Here is a 14733-nt window from a genome sequence, read left to right as displayed (position 1 = left end):
TTAGAATTCTAGAGTTGAATTAACAATAATCAACAATTATAATTCAATATTGATGCTTTTGTAACACTAATATACAAGAACAAAATTAAAATAAAAAATAAATAAATAAATAAATAAATAGTGACATATCTGAGAGCATTAAGTTCTTATGTAGAATTAACCAAAATACATTATTAAAACATGTTTGTTACTTTTCATGTCCCACTCCCTTTATTTATTTAAAGAGCATCCCCTGTTTACCCTTCATCTCATTAAACTAAATAGGATGTATAATGGATGGTACTTTCTCTTCTAAAGGTAAGGCAAGCAATTTAATTTCTCTATGCACATTTCTAAATGTAAGTGGTCTTGAATTTTTAGACAGGTGATAACAAGTTAATGTAGAGATTAAAATGTAAATGGCTAATGCAAAACCAATTTCGTAAACAATATTTGAAGACCCCCCATAAGAGGAGCATGTACCCCACTCAGAAGAGAGACTACAATTTAAGTTCTAGAATAACCCTCTTTTATATGTCCCACACTTTTTCCTCAACTTTTTCTCTATAATCCTAAGGCTTCTGGTTTAGCTCAGCCTCGGCTCCTTGCTGTTGAAAACCTAGTGAAGACAGAGATAAAAGAGCGTGTGAAGTAATAGTACCTGTGTTTGAAGTTGGTAATCATGATGAATAAACAGGAATGAGAGGTGTTGCTTGAAAAAAAGAAGGCACACGAACCAAAACATTAGACCAGCACTCAAGTTGCTTGGCCCTGTATAGTTAGCTGCTTCCATCACTGTAGATGCCATCAACAATCTCTGCCAAAGAAGACAGTCTTTAAACCTTAAGAGTCCCACTTCTTAAAGGCAGTGATGGATTTCAGATGGTAAACCAAGACAGAGTTCCATTTCCATTGAAAATTGACAAATGGTAAAACCACACAAAACTTCCATCTGCAACATTTCTGAAGAAAACATTATATTTCAATCCATGCCCAGGCACTACCTGAAATTCATATGTGGATTGTTCTGGGCATATAAGATGGAACTTGGTAAATTGATTGCTTCATGCCCAAACCCATTACTCAATGGTCCAAATTCTGATTCATCGTCATCACTGTCAATGTTGTTTGGAGTAAGCCTATTCTGGTCAGCTCTGCGCTGTAGGAGAAAGACATTGAAGTAGTAACTCACCAAATCTTCTCTGCTTTTGGTAGAAAATGACTTGAATATCTCATCCCAGAAACGCACACCCATGGATGGAGGATTTAATCTCACTATTTCCTTGAACCTCTTCTTTTCTTCCTCTGACCAAGATAGTCCAACTACCTCACCCATCTTATCAAATTGCCAGTGTTGGAAGGCTGAGCCCAATTCAAGCTTTATTCTGATCCTTTTCTCAGCTACATGAAATTGGACACATGCAATGGAACCTGGGAATTGGCAGCCACATGAATCTTGCCTTCCCTTTCCAATAGGATCCCGTTCAATTAGAAATTTATGCTCTATTTTGTCCAGTGGCCAAACCCGGGTACCCAACCATTTAGAGTCAATTTCAGACACCACCCCTGTCCACTCTGGTATTGTTGCTTGAAAAGCTGGCCCAACAGGGAATCGCTTTCGTACATGACTATCACCACACAAACCAGCTACTGAATGTCCAATCGAGGGATCACAAATTCCAAGCAATTGTTTGTCATGATGATCTTCCATGCAAGGGCTTGGACTTTTGTCCAAGTCACTTTGAGTAGCTGACGAGGATGACTCTGAACAAGCACGCGACCTAGACCTTTTCCCAGAAAGAAGCCTCTGGCTGTATCTTAATCTTTCAGATCCAGCATGATCCTCATACATAGATGGATGCATCTTCTGTTTCTTCTACAAAATTTAAACAAGATTTTAATTATTGTAGCCATGAAGAGATGTTTTTAGAAGAGATGTTTTAAATTTATCTAAAATTTAATTATATAATGGAGTTTGCATAGGAACACAGGAAATTGTGAATGTGACTCAACCTCACATTACCATTAACAGTGTGCATTTCCATGCTTCTTCAGACCCATGAATCATTAAAGGCATTAATAGGGAACAATATTTGGTTGGAAGCTGACAATGCCAAAACCCTTACCTTTCCAACATTTAGTCCGGAAATCCTCTCAGGGAGTCACTGCCTTATTTGAAGTACTTAATTCAATTTGTGTCCTTCACAGATATCAACATTTTCCAATTTTAATATTATATAAACTTCAGGACTAAACAATTCATGCTTGTTTTCTGGTCTGTTCCCAAAATAAGGTACCAATTTCTTCTCATTATAATTTATACTGTTAAATGATAACACCTATGGCTCATAATCTTATCTTAAATTACAACACTTAATACCATAGCATACCAACACCTATCAAAAGGAAAACACCATAGCATACCAACATTACCATCATCACACCTATGGCCCATAATCTTATCTACTTCATTTTCCATTGAAACAAAAATACACTAAATTTTCATCTGACATATAAAGCAAAGTCATATGCCATTGCAAACTCTAAGATTTCACCACATTCATTTCTCCAAATATGGGTTAATCATTAATAATATTTAAACATGAGAGCACGCATCTGATGGGGGGAAGAGAGAGAAGAGAGAGAGAAAAATCCAACTCCTCCCCTGAGAGAGAGAAAGCTCATAATTTTTTGTCTATTGGAAATCATCCATGAATTAAAAAAAAAATTGAAGGGCTAGCCAAAATAGAAATGATAATGTAGAAATGATAATGTACTGTTGGCTAATGAAGGACCCTTTGGAATCATGGTTGTAATAATTGGTCAGTGCCAAGACAAAACACTCAATATTGATCTCCATTGGCATGCATGGACCAAGATTTAGATCCATGCTTGAATTAAGGACAAAGAAAAACTGGCATCTCATGTGTCTTTTCTTAACTATCATGTGATGGTACCTGTATTTCCAAAATTTACACATAGTGGTCAAAGAAAGAAAAGATACATAGTGTGACAAAAACACAATGTGGTATTACTTTGTTGAAAGGTAAATGCACAAACTATATCAATAAAGCACCAAAGAGGTGCACCAAAGTACATAGGATGTATACAACGGTTGCCACAAGGCTCCAAAAAATGAAAAGGAAACAAAAATACTCCCTCCCTCAACAAGAACCCAACCAATCAATGAAGTCGAATACGGACAATGGTCCTTCCCCTATATACAAATTGGTACGATTCATCAAATTACAAAGTAACCCGCTTTTTAGTCCTTGGTCCAAAAGATCATCATCGAATTGGTCCAAGTAACACAATGTAGTATTACTTGGATTTTTATCCAATAAAATTACAACTATACAGATGGCTGAGACAAATAATTTCAGCCATACATTTAAAAAAAAAATTAATAGATATTTCTTGTTAGAAGATAGAATTGAACTTGGAACCTCCCCCACCCAACTCCCCCTGCCACCTGAACCAGGCCTCAGGAGCTATTTGATTGCATTAAAAATTACTAATACAACTCCCATATTGAAATATCACATAAGACAGGTGGATGAGTAATTAACAAATATGTCTTCTCATAGTAAGTGATAAAGTTATGGTGTACTCTTTAATATTAATAATTAACACTTCCAGGACAGTGTTAATCATTTAAGATTAAAATGTAATGCAGTAGACCAAACATAGAGCCCCACATTATAAATTTCGTTACCAAAATAAACATTATAAACAGAACAATTTGTCCCATCCTGTTGTATATATTTTCTTTTCTTCTTTTTTTTCTTTTCCATATTGTATATCAGAAGACTACCACGGATTCATATCAATAATGTAGAGTTGCATCAGGGCATGCTATCATCCAATCAACAGAGTTTCTTAAACCATTCTTGAAATGTAAGAAATTTAACTTCAGTTGGAACAAAACATGGACAAATGGAAAACAATAAAAAGAGCTGCATTAGAGGGGCCATTTTCATTAACTTGCTAAACCATTTTAAGAAGAATAAAGAATGTATGAAGATGTTCCTCATATGATTTCCACACGCAAAACAAACTCAGCCAAATTTTTACAAACAACTAACCAACAAGAAGCAGCAAAAAAAAAAAAAAAAAAAAAAAGGAGGCTAGAGTTTCAAAATGAAGTAGTTGCCAACCAAGGACTCATTATATCACAAGGAAACGAGAAGAGAGAGAGGGCAGCCCAACTTTGGATGTACATGCATATGATTACAAATGCTATAATTTTTTACTAAATAAATTCAATTGGTATTAACCTCAATGAAGAGTTGATTGACATGGATTGATCATGTCAAAAAAAGGACCAATAAGAAAACACAATAACAGAAATAGGAAGCTAACAGGAAAGCCAAATGAGTTTGGTTAAACTAATAAATAGATTATAAAACACAAAAAAGAGAGTAAAATACATATGTTTTAAAATGTCATCCCCCAAAGGTATTACAAGACAAGCATTGAGCAAGACATGAAGTAATCAAGAATGAAAAAGAACAGAGAGTGCATTATTGCTAGTTAATAGGCCTGCAAAGAGGAAAACTGACCTAAATTGAGGGAATTAAAAAGGAAACCTCAACACATTCTAAGCATTATTTATTTTATGCTTTAATATTTGCATGTCTTTATCAACTGAAAAGATATGATGACTGATGAAATGACTTAGTTATAAAGTTAATATTAGTAGAAAGCCAATCATATAAATGTGATTGTTTTGCAGCCTTATCTCATCATATATTGATGGAGACCAAAGCACAACAAGAAACCACAGTGGAAATAAATAATAAAGCATCTTAGAAAAAGAAAACATGAAATTGACTCAGAGATTATATATTTCTACGGCTATAAACAAGAAAATATGTACAATCCACAAAACCTATATCTTCTGTAATTTGTGGAGATGGGCCAAATTGTACTTAGGTGAGGAGGCTTTCTCTCTTATAGGCTTCCTGGAGTGGGTAGCATCCACTTAAGGGGAGGTGATTCTTTTTGTCTCTGTTTTTTTGAGACCCTAGCCGCCTTGTATACCCCCTATATGCTTTGTGGCTTTTTGCCTTTTTATTAATGCATATCTTTTTACTTATCAAAAAAAAAAAAAAGTTCAATTAATTTATCCATTCAAGTATGTGAATTTAGAAGATAATTCATACCTGCCAAATTGATTGTTCAGCACTCAAATCAACATCCCTTTGGAGAAACAATGCCTCTCGGACCAACAAAACCTGCTTCCACAATTCCCCTGGCCCAGTCAACTTCCACTTTGACCTTTCCGGCAACTTTCCTATAGAAGGATCACATGGATTCTTTGCAATTGTGGTAACCCAATTCAGCATCCCCAACATATATTCTCGCTTCCGCTTCCGAGTAAAAACCTCTTCATTAACTTCATTTAAATCCAAAATCATAACATCTTCATCGTCATCAACACATTTTCTGTTTAAATCCAACTCAAGCTTCACTGAACTCTTCACCTCATCATTATCATCAACACATTTCACACCTCCCTCTGACTCCACCTTCACATCACTCTTCACCTCATCATTGCAATACAAATTTTCCACACCCGAAAAACTTGACTCACTCTTTGCCAAATCAAAATGTGGGTATTCCTCATCTTTCATCTTTTGATCCAAAATTTCCGGTAAGAACCCTTTAAATTCTGTCTCTAACTCCATTAAAAGCCTTCCCGAAGTGTCACCACAAACACTCAAACTACCGTGTGATTTCTTGTCTTTAAAAATTCTATCCAACCATCTATCCAATAGATCTAAGTACTTGATGTATACCAATTTCAGAGCTGAGCCAACACCAGAATCCAACCCGGATTCTTCAGCCACCAAATTCCACAACACATTCTCAGAAACAGTACGGTATCCACCTTTTTCCTTCACAAGCAAGAAAAGTTTGAACAAGTCCACACATTGCCCATTACCAAGCATTGGAGGCAGAGGCCTATAACTGTTGTGCCCACGGATCTGCTTCAGAAATGGACCCAAAAATTGATCGAAACTGCATCGAAGCTCACTGATCCCGCCCCCTCCTACTACAATCCCTTTTGAGCCGGGCTCCAGTACAAACCACAACCCGTTCTCCTGAGGCTTGAGGATTTTCACGCAATCTAACGCAGACCCATCAGCAATCATCGACCACCCTGCCATGGATTTCGAATTCAAACCCTAAAAACAAATCGTATCCCTCATTTCCCAAATCTTTTGAAACACAAATCAAAATGGGGAAAAAAAATGGATACCCAAAATTTAATTCACAAAAAAAACAGATAAAAAAATCGATTTAGACTATGAAAAACAATAATAGATACCGATTAGCCATCTGGGTCTTGTACACATCCTGGGTTTTGGCGGGAACCCACTGATCTAGGGCTTTGAACCCAGCTTTTGAAACCCATGAAAATTTTTAGCCCGCGCTTTCTCTCTCTTAATTGCAGATGAGAGAGAAAGAGGGAGAGGACTATTTTTCAAGTTTTGAACAGAAACAGACCCTTGTGTTCAAAATCAAAGTTTTGTCAAGAGAGAGAGTAAAGGAGAGACGTACCAGTATTTTGGGGGTGGTGACCTTCTTGACCCTTCCTTGTTTGGCTTTATTTTTTTATGAGTCGGGGTGTGATAAAATGGGTGGTTTTGGGGCATCATAAAAAATGGATTTGGAGACTATATTAGGGTTTTTTCAAGGATAGCCACAACCCTAATTTATAGTTGGCTGGGTTCACTAACTATAGTTAGTTAACTATTGTGTTGGGTTAGTGCTGTGGTCATTTTGTTGATTTTGATTGGATCATGGGCTTTTTGGGAAAGCCAAAAGGGTATGTTAGTCAAATGCAATTAGCCCATTTGGGTCGGTGGTGGGCCATCCACGTTCTCGTCCAATGATATCATGCCATCTCATCATTGTGGGTGGTGGTATGATAATAAGGCCTTGTTTGGTTGCCGTTTTGGAAAATAGTTTTTAAGATCGGCTTTTTGTGTTTTTAGAAAACAAATTGTGTTTGCAAATTGAATTTTGAAAAATAGTTTTTATTCTCAAAAACAAAAAAAAAAAAAAACATGTTTAATTAAGTTAATAAAAAATGTTTTTAGAATAAGTAAAACAAAAAACATGTTTAAAATTTTTTTTTTCAATTAATAAAGTGTTTTGTTAATTAACTTGGTTTTATAAATATATAAATAAATTTTATATACACAATTCATTTAAATTTTAAAAAATATTTTATTTTAAATTTTTTTAAATTAATTATAATTTTCTGAAACAAATGATGACTTTTATATCCACGTGTACTGACATTAATTTTAATAATTTTCTTAAAAAAACCAATTGCCTGAAACTTTTTGGGGATCCAGCAATCCGTCTTTGACTTGTGTTGGGCAACCTGTGAGAGTGAAACTTTTTGGGGAGCCATTTTTTCTCAGATACTATATGTCAAAGACAAATAAATAAAGGAAGAAGAAAGGGTTTGGGGTGAGGGTGTGGTGATTAGGTAGAACTAAAATTTGTTTCCTATTGAAAATGATTTCATCAGAGAAGAAACCAACAAACACAAAAGCTGCTAGGGAAACACACACGCAAAAAAAAAAAAAAAAAAAAAAAAAAAAAAAAAAAAAAAAAAAAAAAAAAAAAAAAAAAAAAAAAAAACCTTGGAAGAAAAAACAATCTATTTTTTGAACAATGAAAAAATAATAAAAATATCTTCTTATTGCTTTTAAAAAAGAAATAGTCTTTTGAGAACACAAAAAACAAAAAGCTCCACCTTCCTCAAATATGTTATATGTTTTTAGTATTTTTTTTGTTTTTAATAACAGAAAATGATTTTCGAAAATAGCAACCAAACATACCCTAATTTTGATTATAAGGAAATAGGTTAGTGTTGGGTAATTGTTTTCTAAAACAATTTTCTATTTTTCAAATACGCCAAAACATGTTTCACAATTAGAACACACACACAAAAAAAAAAAAAATGTTTTCTACACCTAAAAATATGGGTTTTCAAAGAACATTTATTACAAAACTGTTTTGTACTATTCAGGAAAAAATAAATAAAAAGACAAAAAAACATGTTTCATGATAAAAAATATAAAATAAGGTACTTTTAGATAACATTTTTTTTAATTATTTTCACTTATTTTATTAATGTTATTTTAATAATAATAATAATAATGATGATGATGAATGGTTAAAAACAAAACACTATATGTAAAAAGTTATTTTAAAAACATAGAAAATAAGTTTAAAATATTTTAGGTTCTCAAATAAATATTTGTTTTACAAAATATTTGAAAATAAATTTAATTTTTTTTTCAAAAACTATTTTTGAAAATAATTCCAAAATAGAATCTTAGTTTTTTAGTTGTTTCCACTTATTTCTTTTTTTTAGGATTATTTTGAAATATAATCATACAAACACAAAGAATAAGTAAAAATAAAGTACGAAAGATAAAAGTTATTTTAAAAACATATTTAAAAATATGAAAAATAAATTAGGAGTATTTTAAGTTCTCAAACAAGATATTGTTTTACAAAACACCAGAAAACAATTTTAAAAAATAGTTCTCAAATTTTGTTTTTAAAAACAGTTCCTAAACATAGTCTACTTTTCTGTTTTTAAAAACATAAGAAGACTATTTGCTTTAAAAAATAATTATATAAATACAAAAATTATTGAAAATATATATATAAAATTTACTTTTAAAAATACTTAAAAACATATAAAATAAATTTATAATATTTTAAATTTCCAAACATACTATTTTACAAAACATCGTAAAACTATTTTAAAAAATTATTTTCAAAAACACTTCCTAAACAAAGTTTTATGTTTCATGTTTGGTTACAATATTGAATAGTTACCTATAGGAGACCTTGATCAATCAAGTTACATGTGCATTTAGGTTTCATTATTTTATATTTGTTAGTGTGTACCTCAATCTTATTCATTTGTATCTTATTTTGATTGTTTGTATTCGATCTTATATTTTATATATTGATCTTATTACTTGTATCTTAATTTTAACCATCTATAAATTTTGATACACTCGACCATAGAGAGAAGGAGTCTGATAGGTATGAAGTTGATACCTTAATCGTATAATTTGTTACTATTCAATATATCTTAACATGAGATATATTATAAATTCAAATCTTATACTCCAACATGCTATCGTAATTTTGTTTGAAAGGAAATTTATTTATTTATAAATAAATTTGTGTATATTTATATATATCTCGATGTGACGATTTGAAATCACATACGAGAAAAAGTGCTAAAAAAATGTGATATATATTGTTTATTGTTATATTAAAATCTTAGCTACCTTGATGAAAAATAAATATTAAATATAATAAAAATTATTTATAAGTTATCTTTATGTTAAAATCATTCATTCTTTGTCTAGAGACAAATAGATTTAAAAAGTCATGGGAGAAATAAATTATTAAGTTTGAATTTCTTTTTATTTTTGCTCATTTTTTCGTTCTTCAATTTTTTTTTCACTTAAAATTTCAAGATCCCAAAAAAAAACAAAAAAAAAGTCATTGTGATTGGATCGGAATCAAAGAAATCAAAAGCATTTATTGTATTTTTATGCTTCCAATTCCAAATATAAATAAGAACCCACCTGTCCATTAAATACAAATTTTCAATATTCTTAATATTTCAAGATACTATTATATTTATAAAAAAATAATTCTCTATTTATTTAGATCATTTAACTTCTTGTATGCGTTATTTTGAATTGACTATAAACTAATTTTAATAAAAGTTCTTAAGAGAAGCTTTAACATATGCTTTTAGTAGAGGTTGTGTATGTGTTTTTTTAATGAGCTTATCTAATAAGTTATTCCATATTTAATAAAATTTTCATAATATTATTATTAATATTTTGAAATTATATCATCAATTTAAGTTTTAAATTTTGGCTTATGGAAAGCAAATATGTTGAACCGAGCTTTGATCATCTCATCTAAAATTGAATTAGTGTTCAGTGAGGATAGACCAAGCCTTTTTATATCAGTTGATATCACACCTACAAGTATATTATAAGAGTATTATTTATTTGGGTGATCCATTATCGAACTCAAAAATGACATTGTACATCATAACAATCCCTTCCCCGACATAACACTCCTGTGACTCAAATCCATAATCCTTGATTATGATACCGTTGACAGAAAATAAGGCTTTCAGATTATTTTTTGAAATGCCCAAGAATCTCCATTAGTTGTTTCACTTTCCAATTTTCTTATTTTAAGTTGTAAATGAAATTACAAATACAAGAATCACTCTATTTTCACAATACAAGTGTTTCGACATTCGTTTTCATAGAGAAAAAATAAAAATAAAAATAAAAACCTTCAAAAGTGAGGACTTTTATTTTTGAAACATGTTTTTTTTTTTAGTTTTTAGGTTTTCATAAAAGATAGTCATTTGTCACTTTTATTTTTATGGTAGGTTTTAATTGCTCGTTGGCATTTAAACCCAACTCCAACAAAAATTTATTTATTTGAATATTATTTTACCCAATTGCAGCAATACCATTTTTACTAACGTAGAATTTTACATTTCTAAACTACCCTACCTTATTCCTTCCCCCCCCCCCCCCTCTCTCTTTCCTCTTCTCTCTCTCCTCCCCAACCTCACGTCCCAATTGCTTCTTTTTTTTTCTTTTTTTTTTTTCCCAACCCCCACCCCACATTTTAATATTATTTTTCTTTTATTTTTTATCTTCCTTTTCATCTCTACCCCCTAACCTCTTACCCCATGTAAACTTTGTTTTACCTGAAAATTGTCATCAAATGATTGAATTTCATCATTCATTGTATTTCGTATGTGATTTACAACCTTAATTAACTGGAATTTAAGTTCAATATGTTGAGAGGAGATTAGAGAGAGTTCTTTATTAAAAATGGTATATGTGAAAAAAAAAATATGATAAAAAAGTGTTACGTTTAACAAAAGGGATGTTGCGAATAACAACCCCCTATTATTATTTAAAGAGTAAAATCTTGGTGATGACAATTTATTGCACTTTGCTACATTGACAAGTGATAACAAACTTATCACATACAACAATCATATATGGGGATAAAAAAACCTATAATATAATCATTTACAAAAGAGAAGCCGAATCTAACCATTTAATTAAATAAATACTAAAATAACAAATATTAAAAAATGAATTATTTATTTTAAATATAAAATATAAATGTTCATAGTTCAAATCACTTGATAACATCAAAATGATTAAAAAAATTAATAATACTCTATTATAAATATATTTTTAAAAAAAGGTGGACATGGGATGAGATATTACAAAACCCACATTTAAAAAAAATTTATATATTCAATCCACATCAAATCTCATTTAAATTGTTTTTGAGAAGTTAAGGACATTTTATTTTATATCTAATTGAAATTTATGGAAAAAAAAGGTTAAAAAAGTATGAATTTGGCTTTGATTTTAAATCTTACTTAAAATAAAAAATAAAATTATTTAATTTTTTATTAAAAAAATTATGATAGAAATATTTTCCTTTAAAATTATGGCTTTAACTTATACAAAATTATGTGGTCTAAGGTATATAGGTCATGGGTTGATGACTTCCCATGACTTATTCCATTACCTAAAATACAACTTTTTCTATGATGGCCTCAAAATTCAATGAAGTAAAAAAGTCAAAGTTGGTGTACAATTAGTTTGATTTTTTTTTTTAAAAAAAAGTTTAGACTTTAGATTCAAGATATTGAAGATTAAACTAATTGTGATGGAAACTTGAAAAGAAAGTTATTTGAAAAAAAAAATGATCATTCAAATATTAAATGTGTCTTATATAACGAGTCATGCTAATAAACTTGCTTGTTATACTCCATAAAGAATAAGACGATTTAAAAGAAAATATTTTTTAATGGATCTTTATCATTTATTTGAATTACTTTGGTAATCCTTTATTCCTTTCCCACATGTCATTTTTCCTTTTTTTTTTTAGTGTTTTAAATTTTATAAATATTTTAATATTTGATATCAACTTTCTTGGCAAACCACAACCAAAATGATTAGTGAAAAGATACAATTTTTTTTTTTTTGTTGTGTAATTTTGTCTCAAGATCCAAAGAAAGTGAAAAGTCAATGTTGGGTTGTTGGATTCAAAACATTCGGATATAAATCAATTGCAGTTGAAACTCGAAAGAAAAAAATGAAAAAATAGAAGACTTTTATCATATCTTGGATGTACTCTCTATTTTCGGTTGAATTGATATTGTAAAAGTTTTATCTCACATGAAAATTAATTATTTTTTTAGACTTCCATAAAAAATTTATTTTAAATCATAAATTATTTTACTAAAATTAGTCAAGCACATAGAGACTTTAGTGGGAAGAGCATTTAAGAGAGCTTAAACAAGCATATGGAGTTCAAATATAATTTCTAAAAATATTTAAATATGTATTTAATTAAAATTTGAAGATTTGTAGACTTTGTTTGCAAGAACATCGAGGGAACTTCTTAAACAAGCTATTAAAGATTGAACATGATTTTTAATAATATTTAGATAAAACTTTTATAAATAAATTTTATACTTTCTAACTTGATTTATCGGTAGTATTTTTTAAAATAAAATAGGGAGATCCATGTTTTTCTTAAATGAAAATATTATGGTTGCTAATTCATGGGTCAAAGTTCATAAACCGGGTCAGACAATATATAGAGTAAATGAGCCTAATTTCGAAACAAAATAATAAATAAATAAACTTAATGCTAGCAAGACACAAAATTAGGTATAGTTCAAGTCTCTAAACTATTGCTTGATGTTTCAATTTTTCTTCTTCCATTATCCTTAAATTTTGTAGTAAATCAAGGATCATGTTGTAGAACAATCATACATTAGAGGATAAATCCATTGGAAAAAATCTATAACCACCATTGATATGTGCTTGAAGAAACGTTATAATAAAAGCATGGAAAGTAATCAAATCTGAACGAATCTTATACGTGACTAGTCATACCCATATCTTATTTATGTGTAGTCAAGAGAGAGAGAGAGAGAGAGAGAGAGAGAGAGAGAGAGAGAGAGAGAGAGAGAGAGAGAGAGAGAGAGAGAGAGAGAGAGAGAGAGAGCCCTAGTTAGTCAAAAGGTTCATAAAATGTGAGGAAAAAAAGTCCCATCCAAAGAACCCTAGTTAGTCAAAAGTAAAGCTTCATATGTTGATGACCCTGGATTCTGGAATAGGGTTTATCACTTTCGGTGGTCTATCAATATTTCAAAAAATAAAAAATATTTTTAGTATATTCCCCATTGTTGCAGGTGTATAAACTTTAGTGTGCTCTCTTGATTTTTTTTGTTTTATATTCTCATTCTCTCTCTCTCTCTCTCGTTCTGTTTCTTTCAATATTTTAAATTTATAAATAAAGAGTAGAATAATTCAGAGGATAATATTTTCTTTTTAGTATATTCCCCATTGTTGCTTCCTTTTCTTTTTCATGAGTGTGGTCTCTTGATTTGATTTGATATCCTCTTTTTTGTTATGTATATATATATATAAAGATGTTAATGCTTAATCTAAACTCCTAAAGAAAATTATATGTCCTAAAGATGAATCACTTAACATAATGAATAGGAAATTCCCATTTTGATGTTTGCTTAAAGTTAAAGATTTTAAATATTTGTCAAGTTAGTATAAATTTATGTAACATTTCAAATAATATTTATTTATAAATAAAAAAAATAAAAAAAAACATTTATTTAATTTCATTTAAACAAGAAAACATAACATAGATTCAAATAAAAAGTTTATAAATTTTGAGTGGATATCAATTAAAATTTTTATTGTTATTCTGATTCATAAGACAATAATCTTATATTCGAAAATAAAATATTAATTTTTCATTGCTAAGATTATGTTTGATTCTCGAAAGTATTAAGGAAAGAAAAATATATTAAAAAAAATTATTTTTTCATATTTAATTTTATTATAAAAAATATAAGAAAAATCAAATATAATTAAAATTAATTAAAATTTTATATATTTTAAAATTATTTAATTTTTATATAATGAAAAAAGTGAAATTCTATTTTTTATTTTTTTTATTTTCTTTCATTTTTTCTTTTTATTTTATTTTCTTCATATTTTCCATCAAATTTTATGTAACCAAACATAGCGTGAATCACAACTCAAACTTTAAAAAAATAAAGAGAAAAAAAAACTCCGTAATTTTATAATAATCTTCTTTAATATAAGAGAAGAGTGGTTCAAACAAGAAAAACCCTCCACATGGTCAAATTCAATATATAATCACAAATGCTTTCCTAATTATCTAAAAAAATATTATTTAAAGTTAAAATAATGCTTTCATAATTATCTAAAAAAATTATTTAAAATTAAAATATTGAAATTTATTGGCCCATGTGATTGGCTCAAAGTGGACTCCAACCATGCCACCGCCCACCTCCATTATTGAAAAGGGTAACTTTCAATTTTATTTTATTTTATTATTTTATAATTTTGACTTTCCTCCATTTATTCTAATATTATTATCACCCCAAAATAAAAAAATATTAATTTTCATTATGAAATTAGATATTTATTCAGAGATGAGCTGGATTTAATAGAAAATACTTTGATAAAGGACAAAATAATTGAAAAATAAAAGATTGATAAATCAAAACTATATTTAATTTTTACATTAAAAAAAATTAAATTATCACAAAAATGAAAAATAGAAGATGATACCTAA

At 29.5% G+C, this 14733-nt stretch overlaps 1 protein-coding gene across 5 annotated transcripts; it reads right to left on the bottom strand.

Annotated features, from left to right (window-relative positions):
- Nucleotides 1-333: 333 nt before the first annotated feature.
- LOC117932208 (AT-rich interactive domain-containing protein 1) lies at nucleotides 334-6651 on the bottom strand. Of its 5 annotated transcripts, none has more exons than XM_034853326.1 (3): nucleotides 6547-6651; nucleotides 5145-6145; nucleotides 334-1855 (listed from the first exon to the last, which is right to left on the bottom strand). In XM_034853326.1, exons 2-3 carry the CDS (start codon nucleotides 6135-6137, stop codon nucleotides 980-982), a joined length of 1869 nt encoding a protein of 622 aa, XP_034709217.1. In that variant the 5' UTR covers nucleotides 6138-6145; nucleotides 6547-6651; the 3' UTR covers nucleotides 334-979. The 5 variants fall into 5 exon arrangements, with proteins under 5 accessions (XP_034709217.1, XP_034709214.1, XP_034709215.1 ...); XM_034853323.1 differs by having other exon boundaries at nucleotides 5145-6203; nucleotides 6547-6648; XM_034853324.1 differs by having other exon boundaries at nucleotides 5145-6170; nucleotides 6547-6645.
- Between the last annotated feature and the right edge of the window lie 8082 nt (nucleotides 6652-14733).

Source organism: Vitis riparia, chromosome 15 (assembly GCF_004353265.1).
Source record: "Vitis riparia cultivar Riparia Gloire de Montpellier isolate 1030 chromosome 15, EGFV_Vit.rip_1.0, whole genome shotgun sequence".
Lineage (NCBI taxonomy): Eukaryota > Viridiplantae > Streptophyta > Magnoliopsida > Vitales > Vitaceae > Vitis > Vitis riparia.
This window is presented reverse-complemented; position numbering and strand designations above follow the sequence as displayed.